At 44.3% G+C, this 15,910-nt stretch overlaps 1 protein-coding gene across 2 annotated transcripts; it reads right to left on the bottom strand.

Moving 5' to 3' along the window:
* Positions 1 to 599: 599 nt before the first annotated feature.
* Positions 600 to 10,984, bottom strand: LOC136521725 (protein S-acyltransferase 24-like). Of its 2 annotated transcripts, none has more exons than XM_066515496.1 (13): positions 10,569 to 10,984; positions 9,438 to 9,578; positions 9,036 to 9,148; positions 8,819 to 8,898; positions 8,549 to 8,712; positions 4,227 to 4,365; positions 4,054 to 4,153; positions 3,361 to 3,412; positions 3,119 to 3,196; positions 2,935 to 3,033; positions 2,520 to 2,598; positions 2,298 to 2,446; positions 600 to 1,779 (listed from the first exon to the last, which is right to left on the bottom strand). In XM_066515496.1, the coding sequence occupies exons 1-13, from the start codon at positions 10,848 to 10,850 to the stop codon at positions 1,348 to 1,350; spliced, it is 1,908 nt and encodes a 635-aa protein (XP_066371593.1). In that variant the 5' UTR covers positions 10,851 to 10,984; the 3' UTR covers positions 600 to 1,347. The 2 variants fall into 2 exon arrangements, 1 of the variants encoding a protein (XP_066371593.1); XR_010775645.1 differs by lacking the exon at positions 600 to 1,779 and adding an exon at positions 2,772 to 2,854 and having other exon boundaries at positions 2,394 to 2,446.
* Positions 10,985 to 15,910: the final 4,926 nt, after the last annotated feature.

Here is a 15,910-nt window from a genome sequence, read left to right as displayed (position 1 = left end):
CCGACGGATTATGTAATTTATTTTTTTATTAGTATCCGAACACTCCATGCAACATCATCCCAACACACCTCTTAAATATTAGTAGCTGGATCCAAACACCCTCTTAACCCAGTTAGTAATCTCTACAACTATAACATTCATATTGTCAACATCTACCCGGCAAGACCAAAACACTCATGCGATTCATATCCGACAGGCAAATAATCACTGCATCTCATGCGACCCATATCCAACAGACAAATAATCACCGCATCATGCGATCCATATCCGGCAGACAAATAATCACCGCATGGAGACACTGGAAGGCAAGTAAATAAAATAGAATAAAACTCACGAAATCACCAGCAGACAAATAATCACCACAAATAATAACATCTCATTCAATTTATGTTGCACCTGTTGCAATGCACGGACACTCATCTAGCACAGTAATAATTCTATAAAATGACGCTGTATACATGTTTCACTAGGCGCATTCACAGGCGTTGCCCGAATACAATGGATGCACAGAAATTTGTAAACAGAACTAGACTATCAATATATGAACATCAGGGTGTTGATTAGAAATTCATAGAACAGAGCGAATGACAGGTGAAGAATAAGTGAACAAATAACAATAGCTTAGAAAAAGTTACAACAATAATGAAGGTACCTTTTGTACCAAGCAATTTGATGTAAGCTAGAGTAACTCACGCGAGAAGTGATTAGTCATGCCATACAACTTCTGCATCAATCTTTACTGTCAGTATCTAACATGCTTCATATCGTAACAACAATATCCTTAACTCTGAAGCACTCACACGACCATGCACCACCAGTACCATAACCAGACCCAACTATAATTGAGGTACCCATACCGGAAAACCAAAAATTCTTTCCGTGGTTCATAACAATAACCAGACCCAAAAATGAATGAAAAGTGGGAAAATAGCTAGTGCTGCAGTGAGCTTACTAATCAATTTACAATTTTCTCGATTTACAGTTACCTTTTTCCAAACTCGTATCATGCTAAACAATGGGGGTACCACCGAACCTGATGTACACAACAATATGTAGACATCTCATGCTATCTGTTACCTTTTCTGCACAAGCTCTCTGATATTTCCCGACTGCAGATCAGCTGATAATCGCAAGCCAAATTGTTACCTTCAACTTCTGAGTTCACCGCAAAACTACAACACTAGATATATTTGAATATTCCCGAGCTAATGGCCCAACAATGTTAACCCTGCCCAGCCAATGCTACATGGTGAACCATGTCAAGGGCACGTATAACAGAAGATGGAGCCGGAGCAGTGAACAAATCCAATCTACAGTGAAACAAACACATGATCTCCAAATGATGGATCACAATGGGATAAGAGATCGAACATACTGCCGGGAGGCACTGTTTCGCCCAAGGCCCAATCCTAGGCCCAACGGTGTCCTATCAGTCCTCTTACTGTGATCACAACACTGAGACGAACCCACTTGGCTATGAGGTTTTGAGTTTGCCCGAGAATCAGCACAACTATGGTCGGTGCCATTACCATGATGTAAATGATTGTCACCACCATTCTGCGAAACTGCACTTGTCATCTGTATCATTCCCATTTCCTCATCGGTGTGCAATGTCTGGTCTAGTCGTTCAGTGTCCTCATTGTATCCATTTAACAAGAAGTCAGAGCAGTTCTTGCGAATCCCATGATCATACGGGTTCCTGAATCTGCCACCTGGGCCTCTGAGATATGCATATCTCATGGAATTTGCCATCTCATTTGTTGTAATGTTCCTTGCTATCTGCAAGTGAGATGGAAGCAAGGCATGAGCACAGTGCAGGTATGCCTTTAATGTATAATGGAATGATGGAATGAATGGATAGCTATAGGATGGAAGGCAACATCCTACACAGAAACCTCACAGAAAGCAAACTGGATTCTTAACCTCCGTTACTTCATAATGAATCCGAAATAACATAGCAGTTTTACTCTTGATATTCTAGAGTTCGAAACCACGATCAGTACTTAGATGTTAGTGTATACTATCAGAAGCCATACACTTATGAATCATGAAAAGGCTGAAAATGGCATAAACAATACAACAAATCCAACAAGGCTTCAAAGATTTCAATGGTGAACACAAATGGCTGCAGTACCAGTTCCTTACAAGTTCGTGGTGTCTAATCAAAGTTGATGTTCCAGTTAGTGATCAAACAATATTTACAGTTTCACAAACAATATAAAATCACTCTGTAAAAGCTAGCCAAGTTTCTCTGTAAAATAAAAGAAATATAAATTCAAAAAAAAAAAAAACTTTACCTGCGATGCTTGAACAACTGTAAGAACTGCAACGCCAAAGAAAAGGAAACAATCCAGTGCGAGAAATGAAACCACCCCAGGATGCTGGAATGCAGAATAATGAATCCAAGCACCAAAGGATGATGGGGAATCTGGATCCCTTACAATTCCTGCAACAAAAACAGCAATGAAGCAACAAGAACTTCCAATGTAATAATTAGGATAAAGGACTCAAAGCATTACTTATAATGGCAGCAGAGCCAGTAATGATCATTGCAAAAACTTCTAGAGTGAGGAACATGAAGAATTCCCATTTGTTCTTCTGCAGTTACAGTTCACAAATAGATCAGATGAAAGAACACACTCCCATTGAAGAAACAATGAATTTTTTTTAAAGGCCATAATTCTCTTTCTAATGTTACAGGGAGTAATTCAGTAAGATTCTGAGAGAGAGAGAGAGAGAGAGAGAGAGAGAGAGAGAGAGAGAGAGAGTACCATGATTTTTATGTCAACTTTTATCAAATTTCATTGTTGATTATACGTTGGTGGCAAGCTTTCAGGATTTGTTGCTCGAGTATCTTTAACTCAAATACAATAGAGAAGGCAGATACATTAAATCACAACTGCGCAAATACGAAATCACAACAGAAACATGTACCTTTCCTATGCAATTAGATACCCAAGGGCAGTGGTGGTCAAACTGCTCCACGCAACGATCACATGTAGAACAATGTTTCGAACGAACAGGTCTGACTATCTGGAATGAAGATGTTAGGGAATCTGATCCATGAGAATAACAATCAAGGAAAGAGACAACTGAATTGCTCAATCAAGTGACTTACTTTGCACGTTATACAAAGTTGTGACCAGTTGCCAGAAACAAGCGCAGGATTTTCTAACTCCATCTTCAGCAATGGTTCCTGAAGGAACAAATGCATGTGATTTAGACAGCAAAATTTGGGATTATGTTTTGACTTTTGAAGTCTGGAAATGCATCAAGCTAAAAGAACCAAAGTTCAATCAGAAGATAAAATTACATGCAGGAAACTACATTAATTAATGGGTACTTATATTTGAAACTTACATCATCCCTTTGATTTTGTGAGCTCCTTGTATTGATGTAACCTGGATCTTTCCTGCATAAAGCAATTGTCATGATGGTGTTGAATGATAAAGGCTGCCTATATATCTATATCTTGTGCGTGATATTATGAAAGTAGTAGGATAATTATACGACAAAACAATAGATATTTGTTATTAAAAATGATATAATGATTTAAATAATTTGGTGTCTATCTGAGCATGCAAGAGTTGATCAAACAGTCAGCTACTAAAAATCGGTTTAAGATATATCACACAAAGTTTTAATTTTCCATGCTCCACAAGGTGCATAAACTGAGAGAGTTTAACCAAATACCAAAAAAAAAAAATCACAGACCCACAATATTATCAAGAAGTAATAAGTACTTCCTCCGATCGAAAATATAAAGTCCATCTAGGTTTGTCCTAAGTTTAAAAAAAGTTTGACTAGCAACATCTACACAAAATGTATTATATTAAATGAAGAGAGGTTTATCCCAAGGATTTTACATAATGAATCTAGAATTGTCAATGTACATAAGATTTTAGATATTGGTGGTCAATGTTAAACTAGTTTGACTTAGGACAAACCTAGATCAACTTACATTTCTGATCAGAGGAAGTAGTAACTGGCGATCAATGCCCTCAGGTCTGGTTTGACCAAAACTATCAACAGAATGCAAATTTTTAGAAATACCTGCTACATTTATAGAACATGACCAACCCAGCAGTTGCAAGAAAAACTCCAGACCATGCGAATATCCCAAATGGTGTTGTCATAGTCATGGCATATTGTCCTGAGGAGACCAGCAATAACATATTACAGAAGATCAAGATAGTGAAAAAACATAAAGATGCTACTCAATTTACCTGATATAACAGAGTGTATATATGTAATAAGCATGCCAATAATGGTGCACCAAAGAAGAGGAGCAAGCCCTAATTTTGACAATTTCCCAAATCTGGTGTTTGCACCACATCCTCTGTCGTGTACCCTTCTAGCATTGTCCTGAAAATATTGGTAATACAAGTAAGCAAATGGAAGGACATTTCAGCTCACAATATGATCACTCTTATCCAGCTTAAGTGGTAAATAGAAGGTAACCATTTACAAGAGCAATCACAAGTCATTGACTGATCATCGAGAAGTTCATATGGAATCTAAGTGTCGGTGCAGAAAGTGACCAACAAGTAAATATTTATAGTTTTACCGTACGTTGTGATCGGAGGTGGCCTAACACTCAATGACACAGGGTTTATACTGGTTCAGGCAACGTGCCCTACGTCCAGTTTGAGTCGGTCGGTGACTTTATTCCTGAGCCCAGGTGCTCGAAGTTTGCAGTGGGGTTACAAACGAGAAGAAGAAAGATGGAGGGGTACAAGAGGTCCGGTCGGACTCCGGTCGAAAGGGCCGAGAGTGACGGGAGCCCTGCTATGAGCTAAGTGTTCAAGCGTGTGCTTGTGGTTCGAACCTGGCGGTTCTGTGGTTGTGTACTAGTGGACTTGATCGATCTCGTGAATCTGGATCAACTTGAATGAATCTGAATGTTGGGAGAGGACGCATCCCCTTTTATAGATGAAGGGGATGGCATTACAAGTGAGAGGGAGAGAGTACGAATGCTTCTAAGCCTTATTGCCCACGCCGACGGGTACAAGATGATGGTAGGCGCTCACAACACTGTTGGATGTCAGATGCACGTGGGAGGTTGCGTCGTCTTGTTCGGGTATGACAGATGTCGGTACCTGCTATACTGTTGATGCCCAGAGACATGTGAGGAGTTTCACCATGTTCACTCGGTACGGTGAATGCCGACGCCCACAACACTGTCGATGCCCAGAGGCATGTGGGGGGAGCCTTACCGTATGGGAGTTAACGGCGCCCACAATATTGTAGGGAAAATATCAGCGCCTACAACACTGTTTGGGCTCTGTTGTGCCAGGGAGGTTGCAGAGTACTGTTTCTGCAGGCGTACAGGGTATGGTCCTTGGTATCGTGGTTTGACTTGTTCGTGGGGGTCGTTCGGCTCGGGAAGGCCGCGCAGAAGCATTGCCGCAGCGGCGATGTTCTGATTGGCTCGAGCGAACTGTGGGGGATCGTTCCCCCTGTCCATGGTGTTGCGCTGGACCCGACGGGCGCGACCCCGGGCGCTGCTCGCCGGTTTATGCGCACGGGGCACAGTGTGGTGCGCCGAGCGTACTGGCACAGTTGGCGGCTCGATCAGTCACTGTTGTCGTAGCTCCTCGCCGTGCTCCCGTGTGAGCTCGGGGGTCTCCGCTTGAGGGTCCAGAGGGGCGTGTCTGTAAGGACTCCGTTACCACCGGTGGCTGTCCCGGAGCATCCGCCATAGCGCACTCCCGGGACGGACGGTGGCTAGGCGCCACGTCGCCGATGCTAGAGCCGTCACTCTCAACATCGTCATCCATGAGGTCGAGGAAACAGGTGGGAGCATAGCTCGCCATTCCCACGAATTCGGACGTGAGAGGGGGCGGCGCCGGCATCCTTCGAAGCCCCCATGCATACGCGTCCGCGGGAGACGCGAGGCCGTAGAGGAACCGGTCGTATAGCAGTCGCGACGGGGACAACGGGGTCCCTCCGGGTAATTGGTGGAAAATAGAGAATAGTAAGTAGATAACAGTATGTACATTACTTACAGCGGGGTTTGAACATAGTTTGCTCGGAATGAAGCGCAGATGCCTCGTTGTTGAAATCGTCGCGCGTCCCGGAGCCGATGGAGGACACCCCTCCGACGGGTGCCGGAACGAGTGTCTCCTCGCGGAGGTGTAGTACGCCGAGCCGGTCGGCGACAAAGTCCAGGCTTTTGAAGAGGAAGGCCTGGGACGGCTTGGAGACGGGTGGAACCCACATCCCAACAGGTGGGAGTGCGGGAAACTCCAGTGAGCCGAAGCGAGTCGTATCGCCTGAGTCCGCCACGGCGAAGGTGGCGGAAAAGTGGGTCATCCGATGACCAAAAAGTGTTGAACGTACAGCGTCTTCCCCACGAACGACACCAACTGTCGGTGCAGAAAGTGACCAACAAGTAAATATTTATAGTTTTGCCGTACGTTGTGATCGAAGGTGGCCTAACACTCAATGACTCAGGGTTTATACTGGTTCAGGCAACGTGCCCTACGTCCAGTTTGAGTCGGTCGGTGACTTTATTCCTGAGCCCAGGTGCTCGAAGTTTGCAGTGAGGTTACAAACGAGAAGAAAAAAGATGGGGGTACAAGAGGTCCGGTCGGACTCCAGTCGGAAGGGCCGAGAGTGACGGGAGCCCTGCTATGAGCTAAGTGTTCAAGCGTGTGCTTGTGATTCGAACCTAGCGGTTCTGTGGTTGTGTACTAGTGGACTTGATCAATCTTGTGAATCTGGATCAACCTGAATGAATCTGAATGTTGGGAGAGGGCGCATCCCCTTTTATAGATGAAGAGGATGGTCTTACAAGTGAGAGGGAGAGAGTACGTATGCTTCTAAGCCTTGTTGCCTACGCCGGCGGGTACAGGATGATGGTAGGCGCCCACAACACTGTTGGATGTCAGATGCACGTGGGAGGTTGCGTCGTCTTGTTCGGGTAAGGCAGATGTCGGTACCTGCTATACTGTTGATGCCCAGAGGCATGTGAGGAGTTTCACCATGTTCACTCGGTACGGTGAATGCCGACGCTCACAACACTGTCGATGCCCAGAGACATGTGGGAGGAGCCTTACCGTATAGGAGTTAACGACGCCCACAAAACTGTAGGGAAAATATCGGCGCCTACAACACTGTTTGGGCTCTGTTGTGCCAGGGAGGTTGAAGAGTACTGTTTCTGCAGGTGTACAGAGTGCGCTCCCTGGTATCGTGGTTTGACTTGTGCGCCCTGCCTTGCTTTCTCCGTTCGTTCCCTGGTTCTTTCTGAGCGGACGTCCCCGGTCGGTTGGTCCCAGTCGGCTCTGATCGTGCCAGTCGGAGAAGAGCCATGAGCAGGGGTTTGGCACATCCCCGGTCGGAGACGCAGGTCGGAGTCGGAAGTAGTGTCTTGGCCAGGCCTTCCGGTCGGAGAGGCCGTCCGGAGGCGGGCTGGAGACCGAAGTGAGCGCTCTGGTCGGAGAGGTGGGCCGGAGTCGAAAAACGGACGCCGCTCCTCCTCGGCCAGACCTTTCGGTCGGTGATTGGATCGCTCTTCTGGCCTGCTGTTTAGATACTTGGGCCGGCCCATGAGTTGCGCGTTGTCTGCTTAGGCCGAGCCTTTGTTGGGAAGCCGGTCCACGAGGAACCCCGGATTTATGAACCCGACACTATGAAACCTATATCAGAGAGCATTTAAACATTAGAAAGGTTACCTCTGTTTCCTCCTTGGTTACCTCTGTTTCAGTATTTTAACATCTAGTTCTTACTTCAAAATTCAGAGGAAAATTACCACTAAACAGATTAGACAGCATGTTATGCTGCTCCTAACCGGTTAACAATAATTTACAGGGAAACAGGCATACAAAACATACAACGATCCAAACAATTAATCCTTCACAGTAACATGACTGTATATTAGCAATCCATGTGCCACAATCAAAACTTAAAAATAGAGCATCCTTTACAACAATCATTAGCAGCTAGTAGTCTAGTGTTATATTACCATTTTATTTCATTACTTTCTTGCTCTTTTAGTTCATGTGTCTCATGTCAGGTTTCATCTAAAGACTACCCCAACTTGCTTAAGACTAAATGTTTTGTGGTTATAACATGTCTGCATACAAAACCATAGTAAGAAACTTGCTGCCATGTGAAACATAGGCATAGGTATTCGCGTAATAAATGGAATATGAATCTAGATAGCTAGCTAGGGAAAGTAGCACAGAAAGGAATTCAAGCATGGGCAAGGTGTGATTAACGGACTAGCGTAAAACAGGATATCCCTCCTTTTCGATTAGAGGACTAGTTCAATTAATGAATTCGAGTGAGGAAGTCATCTAGCAGCAATAAGATATTAATTGCAGCTGGCTCTGGAAGATAGGATCAATCCGTCTTGGCAAGATGGGGATACCCGGAAATAGGAAAGGAAGAAGTCAATAGTCAAGGCTAATGTGTCTCACTGGGGCAGTTAGGAAAGTATCAGATGGTAATGCTAGGACATTGGGACTCTTGACTCTTACGACGCTGCAGAAACAGGACTTCAAGTAGATTACGAAATATAAATGTCATGGTTAATTTTACTCACGAGGAAAAATGCAACTTGCCGATGATTCTTATCGGCAGCAAGCTGTGCTGGAGTTAATCCAGTTTTGTCTTTCACCATCATATCATCCTTTTTGCCAACCTGAACTAAGACAGTGGATGCCTCAAGGTTCCCCCGAATAGCAGCCCAATGTAAAGGAGTACAACCTAAGAGTAGCATTTGCAGTTAAAAGGAACAGCAACCAAATAAGCTGATATAATTACCAAAGGAATGATTATAAATAATATAGGCATGAGATAAATTTACACATGCCTTCTTTGTCTTGCCGTCCCCTATAAGCATCCAAAAACAAAAGAAGCCGTATGGAGTCTGCGAATCCCTTATAAGCAGCCCTAGAAGGGAATATGTAAAAACAGAGAGAGAAATAAGCAGCAAAATGTTAAAATTCAGCAGGGCAGTATGTTACAAAGTGCACAAGCAGAAATTACAAGGAGACAAATGAGAAACATATTATAACACAAGTACAAACCAGTGTAAAGGGCTCCTTCCATCATTATCAGGGATATCTGGATCAGCATTCCATTTCGCAACAATGTGGTATATGAATGCAGTCTGACCATGCTGTGCTGCAACATGTGTGGCCTGAACACAGAAGTGTATTGACTTAAAGAGCTGCGGCAAATTCTCTGCATAATCAACTTCAGTGATTCTTTTTTCCCCTAACCCAGAACAATCACATGACCAAAGTATGTTTTTAGTCTACTATTAAACTCTGACCTGGTAAAGTGGATATAATTGGTCAGCTGCGGATATACATCCAAAACTGCTTTAGTTGGCTACCGGTTGTCAACGAACGATAGGCAGCTAAAAGTGGAGACAGGCACAACAAGGACCAAAGAGGCAAAGAAACAGCAGGGAAGAGAATACAGACCTGATACCCATATAAATCAGCAGCATCCACCTTAGCTCCTTCTTTCAGAAGTAGTTCGGCAACTTGAATATGACCACGTACAGCACTCCAGTGAAGTGCTGTTTGTCCAGTGTGATCCACAGCATTTATGTCTGCTCCATGCTATTCAAATACAAGCACGAAATCATCACCAAAGGGAACCAAGGAAATCCAATCAACAACAGTCATCAACCAAAGTAGCTAATATGCCTTTCAACCACAACCACCTGATCAGAATAACAAAGCGATATCTACTATGACACCAAGATACAAAATAATCCGCATCATCACAACATGGGTATTGCATGAGATCATGCATTCATGCAATAAAAGCCATATCATGAGCAGTAATCATCTTGGTCTAGACTATATCCTAAGCATATCATTTACACATTTGATCTAAATTGAAATGGTTGAAGGCACAAATAGAAGTAGCTAGTTGACACCGCAAGGCCATCCACATTCCTCCTGAACTGTCCTGTTGCAACTGTCTGCAAGTATATTTGATCCAGATGTACCAACAACCTACACCCATCCAAATCCCTCCTCCACATAAACCAGCCCCGAAATTCCAAACCCACCACCACGGCAAAGCATTCAGCTTGCAGCTGCACACTTGTTCACAAACAAGGATGCCTCGGCCATAGAAACTGACAGGAATGATGACCACCGAAGGTGCATGGCTCCTCCACGCAATTACACAAGCAGCCCACGGTTCTAGCAAACAAAATTCCAGCTCAGAAAGTGCATTGCATCGCAACGCAGCCTACCTGGAACGTACCCTAAATCCCCCAATAGCAACGCAAAGCGAATATATATATATATATATATATATATATATATATATATATATATATATATATATATATATATATATATATATACACGATAATGTTTGTACCAATTTACGATAATGACAATACACATTTACGATACATGGGTTACTATAATTCAAGATGATACCATAATATTATAATAAATCACTTAGGAGAGAGTTACCATAATCTCAGTAAATTAGTATAGTAATTATGGTAACCCAAAGTGGCCACAGAATAACTTATTCTGTGGTTGCGAGGCGTTGGAGGGGGCGCGGGAGCCGGGGGAGAGGGCAACCTCGAGGATGTACTGGGCGGCGGCGACGCGGTTGTTGAGCGCGGCCCACTGGAGCGCGTGGTAGCCCCCGCCGTCGGGCTCGGTGACCGGACGGCCCTCCCCCTCCACCAGCCGCTGCAGCTTCTCCAGATCGCCATACGCCGCCGCGGTGTACACGTCGTTCTTCAGCGACTCGTCCTCCGCCGGCGCCCCCGCGCCCTCCGCGGCGGAAGGGGCCGCGGCCGCGCCGAGGGAGGTCGAGGAGGTGGTGGTGTCCTCGAGCACCTCGATCTCTGACGCCATTGGTTCGGTGGGATCGGGGCGGGGTCCGGGGAGGCGGCGAGGGAGGGGAGGGAGGAAGGGGTCGGAGTGTTTTGACTGGGCGCTGGGCGTTCGTTGATTTTGCGTAGCGTTTGTCCCTGGTGACTCGAGAGGTGCGTGGCCGGAGCCGGAGGCGGAGAACGAGAGGGAAGGTTGGGCCCAAATAGGATGTTGGATTTTGCATGTCAGGACCCCGGTTTTTTCTTGTGTCAAGATTTTGGCCTGTCAGAGCTGAGGATTTAATAAGTGCACAAATTCTAGGGCTTGTTTGATTGCCGGTACCAAATGGCCGGCTACGTCCTCTAGGTGCAACTAGGCCTGTTTGATTACCTGACTCAACCTGCGAGCGAACCGTGCACGCTCGTTGTTGCCGTCACCTTCGGTTCGCAATCTTCCGAACCCCGAGTCACCCCCTCCCCACCTCGCCATGGGCAGCGCCGCCTCCTCAAGTGTTGCCGTTGCTTATTTTTCCATGCGGGGGAGGGGGGGCTCGGTTTTTCCATGTGCCAAAAGATTGAGAGATGTTTTGCGGTCTCCTAGGCAGCTGCGGCATGCAATCCTAGTCCTAGGCGACCGAAATGGGATGCCTGGCCAGACAGCTCCACGAGAGAACCAAACACGTCCATACTGTCTAAGATCTTTTTCTTAACCGAGAAATGAAGATAAATAACCTGTATGAGAAGAATATGACCTACACAAAATCAGGTTGTTGCGATCTTTCGTTTTTTACTTCTATTTCTTTAGATACACTTGCCCTTTGGTTACTAGTTACTACCTGAAATGGACATATACACAACTTATATAATCTCAAGTGATAAACACCCCAGATTATATGGCGTGGCAAGCGCCCGGACGACCGGGCACTAGCCCCCGTCCGGACACCGACGCTTGCCCCGCTTGCTGCACCTGCCCGTGCCTATTGCTGCTGCGCGCCCGCCTGCTGTTGCTGCTACGCATGGCCGCCTGTTGTTGTTACGCATGCTGCTACACCTGCGCCTACCCCGCCTGCGGTTGCGCATGCACGTGGGACCAACCACGCCCGCTTCACTTGCCTCGCGCTCGCGGGGACCACCTACGCCCACGAGGACCGCCTCCGCCTACGCTCGCTTCCCACGCCTGCCAATGAAAACACTTGCAACATGAAGCACTTGCTGCAACATACATCTGAAACAGGTGAAATGTTTAGAACATACTCTTGCAACATCCATGTATAGCCACTGCAACATATGTGCCACTACAACATATGTAACATACAGATAAAACACTTATAACATACGTCCGAAACAGCCAAAACATTTGAAACACACACTTGTAGCATACGTGTATAATCATTGCAACATATGCAAGACCAGATCTACTTTTACAACATCCAGATAAAATATATATGAAACATACATCTGAAACGCATGAAACATACGGAGCTCGATTCCACGGAGTGGCGTGGAGGTTGCTGGTGCGGAGCTCATCGGCGGCACGGATCCGGCAGGCGGACGGAGCGCAGTCGCTGTGGGAGACACGGTATGGTGGAGGCGGTGAATCCGCACGAGTGGGGGTAGGGGCTTACGACGCGGGCGGGGTCTGTTTGGACGGACGCCCTATAGAGAGCACTACCATAGATTATAAGCTAGATTATATAATCCAGGCCCTTACCGTATGATAAGCTAGAAAGCCACCTCATTTCAGTTTTATATCTGGCTTTCTACCAAAATGTCCATGCATTTGCCTGTCAATGCCATTAGTAATTTTTGAAAGGTCATTGCCATTATACCATTACTACTGAGGCCTTTTCCCATCCTAAATGAACAATTCACACCTCCAATATTCTAGGCTGCCAAACAGTTTAACAGCTTATTTCCGTCGGCTTATCTCGAGCCAGCTTATATAATCTAGCACAGTGAAGCAAACATGGCCTTAAGTCCTTAACCAAGTTACAACTTATATTCTAACATAAAGTAAACTGACAGATAAAATTAGCATAACAACACTGGAAACGTAACGAACTTACTACCAACAAGCCATTGATAAAAGACAGGATGAATGCACGCCGAGGGAAAACCACTCGAATTTCGATTCAGGGGACATGTCAGCTTCTCCTTCCCCCTCGCTCTCACTGTTGTAATCATCTTCCTCCTTCTGCTGCTCCTCCTGGATATATATCGGAGAAATCGAGGCCGTCAAACAAGTCCGCGAGCTGTTCCCGGATGAACTGCCGCTTCTCTTCCCTATACTCGAAGAAGCCATCGTCCACCTCGACGTAGCCCTTGGCCTCGTACTCGTCGCATACCTCCGCCTGGTACTCGGCAAAGTTGTTGTTCCGGACATTGGACGCCTGGACCGCCCTGCGCATGATCTCAACTTCTTCCTTCGGACATGTTAGAAGTATCGGGCGCAAACTCCCTCCTCTCCCAGTCCCAGGAGAGGGTAAACTGGACCTCCGCGTCTGGCAACCGATTCTTCACCATGCCGCCGCACGCCCCCGTAGCCAGAGCCCCTTCGCCATCATCTCCGTAAGCGGCGGTAGTGGCAAGGGAAGTTATTATTACCGGTAGAAATGCACGTGCGCCGTATTTATAAAAATATTTATTATTCGCATTGAAGCAAAAAAAAATGTTTTGAAAAGTTAGATTAGATGTTTTATCAACTAAAAGGATAAAATTGCATCTATAAAGAAAAAATATTATTTTTAAATAAAAGAATTAACAAGTAACACGTAATATCTATGGTCATAAGAAAATAGCATCAAATTAATTTTACAATATTTCATGATCAGAAGGCATAAATTTTAACCACAAACAAAAATCATGTTTTTGCCGTTCGTCATAGGCGTATTGCACCCCGCAATAATAACTTTGAAGTTAACCACTGAAACAAAGAACTTCTAACGAGGCGTATGCCATATAGCTGGAGGCCCCATAATTCTTGTATGGTTGCTCGCATTTGGCAACCGCAACGATAGCAGCATTTGGCAAGCGCACCGTGTATATCGAAATGGAGCGCCAATCACCATTGGCTCCAAAATGTTCACCCCGATGGACAATTCCTGAAGCAAGCGAGGAAATATCATTTTTTTTTATGCTACCATGAGAAAAGAAAGCACAGGGAGAAGCGGAAAATAATGAAAAGAAAGCACAGGGAGAAGCGGAAAATAATATGGACAAGAACACAAACCATGCGGATGATCTTCTAGTGACCCCAATGGCATAAACTCATTAACAAGAAGGCGTTGGTTACCATCAGCACAGCATTGTGTGATGCGACTGAGCATGAGAACCTCAACCAGACATTCCCTATTTCCTTGGAGACCATTACGATCAAGTTCCTTCACAGCAACAGTTGGGGAAGTAAAACTCTGTTAGTATCAAGGACTAAATCCAGGGCGTAATTATAATTGTTAATTTGTTGTGTTAGCACTGTCGACCAACATGTTACTTAATGTTTCAACTCAGAAGCCAAATTTGAGAGGATTTAGCTTTACAGACGAGCATTAAAATGGTTTCAGACAGACTTACCTGCCAATTCTCCAAACGTCCTTCATATACACGACCAAAACCTCCCTCCCCTAAAAGGCAATCTTGCCTGAAGTTCTTAGTGGCTGCAGCAAGTTCACGAAAAGTGAAAGTCTGTTGCAATATTTTGACTGTTCCCGTCCCTATGGATAATTAGATCCTTCTTAGAGTCTGGTCCACCTTGTACTACGCCACACCTTGGCCACTGTTTGACATTTTTTCCACCAGAGTTAACAAGGTAGGGGAACTTACCTCCTAGTCTGTTGTGCTAGATGACATGGAAACAACATGCGAGAAAGTTAAATCTGCTCTGCAGCGACATGCCAAGAATCAATAGAGATGCAAGCCTTTTTTTTGTAATGCATAGAAGCAGTCTCAAACTCATATCACTATTGGCCTAGTCACAAACTCATAAAAATTTACACAAAATCACTTGTAATGTCATATGGAAGAATATTATTTCTAATGCATAGAAGCATAACGAATTGGTTTTTCTGGTGTTGTAGAAGCCGTCACAAACTCAAATCAATATTATTCTAGACCCAAAGTAATAAACAATTACCATCACCTCTATCCTAACTGAAAATGAAGAATATTGAGCTAGGCATATATATTCAGGTGATTTTACTAACTGATATGGCATCCATGGCGATCTCAGTTGACGCGTCATTTATCCAGTGGCGTAGCCAGGATTTGTAGCTATGGTGGTCCATTGTCAAAATTTTTTGTCCATTGTCTAATTTTATTTTAACCGCTATAAATTTAAAATGTCGATACACAAATATATAAATTATAAAATGCAATTAAGGAAAAAAAAGGCATACGGAGTTCATAAAATAGACGAATAGTATTACATACCCATAATAGTTGAAGAACAATATGTCACTACTTCTTGTCAGGTCAGCGCTTTCTAATAGCCATGAAAGTGTTGATGATCTCTTCTTCACTCAATTGTAAGAAGATATCCCGCTCAATAAAAGTCATTAGACAATCATCTAGAAGGCTAGCTATCACCCATCTTATTTCTAAACTTATTCTTGATAAAGGTCATTGCAAAAAATATTTCAACACTTGCGTAGCCACCGGTAAAAGCAATACCAATTTGATAAGTATATAGACACAATGATAAACTTTATCCCTCTTTGTTTCAACAAGTTTTACTGAGAGGTCAACAAGATTGTTTAGGCCTTTGAACATTTCATCTTTTCTCATGTCATCAATAAAGTTTTCAAGTTGTAAATCGAGTCTTAGCAAGTCAGAGCTTGATCTGGTCCATCTTGTTCTTCAAATTGCTCTTCGGAAACAGCAACAGCCACAGAAGGAGATGGAGAAGCAGCCTTTTTCTTTGATGCATATTTTCGAAAAAAGAGGCAATATCACTACTCTTCGTATTTCAATGTCTACAAGAGAATAAAATATTATTTCAATTCATCATTCCAATAATGTACACTACTACAGAAAATCTTTTCCACAACGTTTCAGTTCGGTTATTCGAGGCAGGGCAGCCGGGCAGCAAATGCCTCGGTTAATACATTA

Source organism: Miscanthus floridulus, chromosome 18, assembly GCF_019320115.1.
Source record: "Miscanthus floridulus cultivar M001 chromosome 18, ASM1932011v1, whole genome shotgun sequence".
In the NCBI taxonomy this organism is placed as follows: Eukaryota; Viridiplantae; Streptophyta; class Magnoliopsida; order Poales; family Poaceae; genus Miscanthus; species Miscanthus floridulus.
This window is presented reverse-complemented; position numbering and strand designations above follow the sequence as displayed.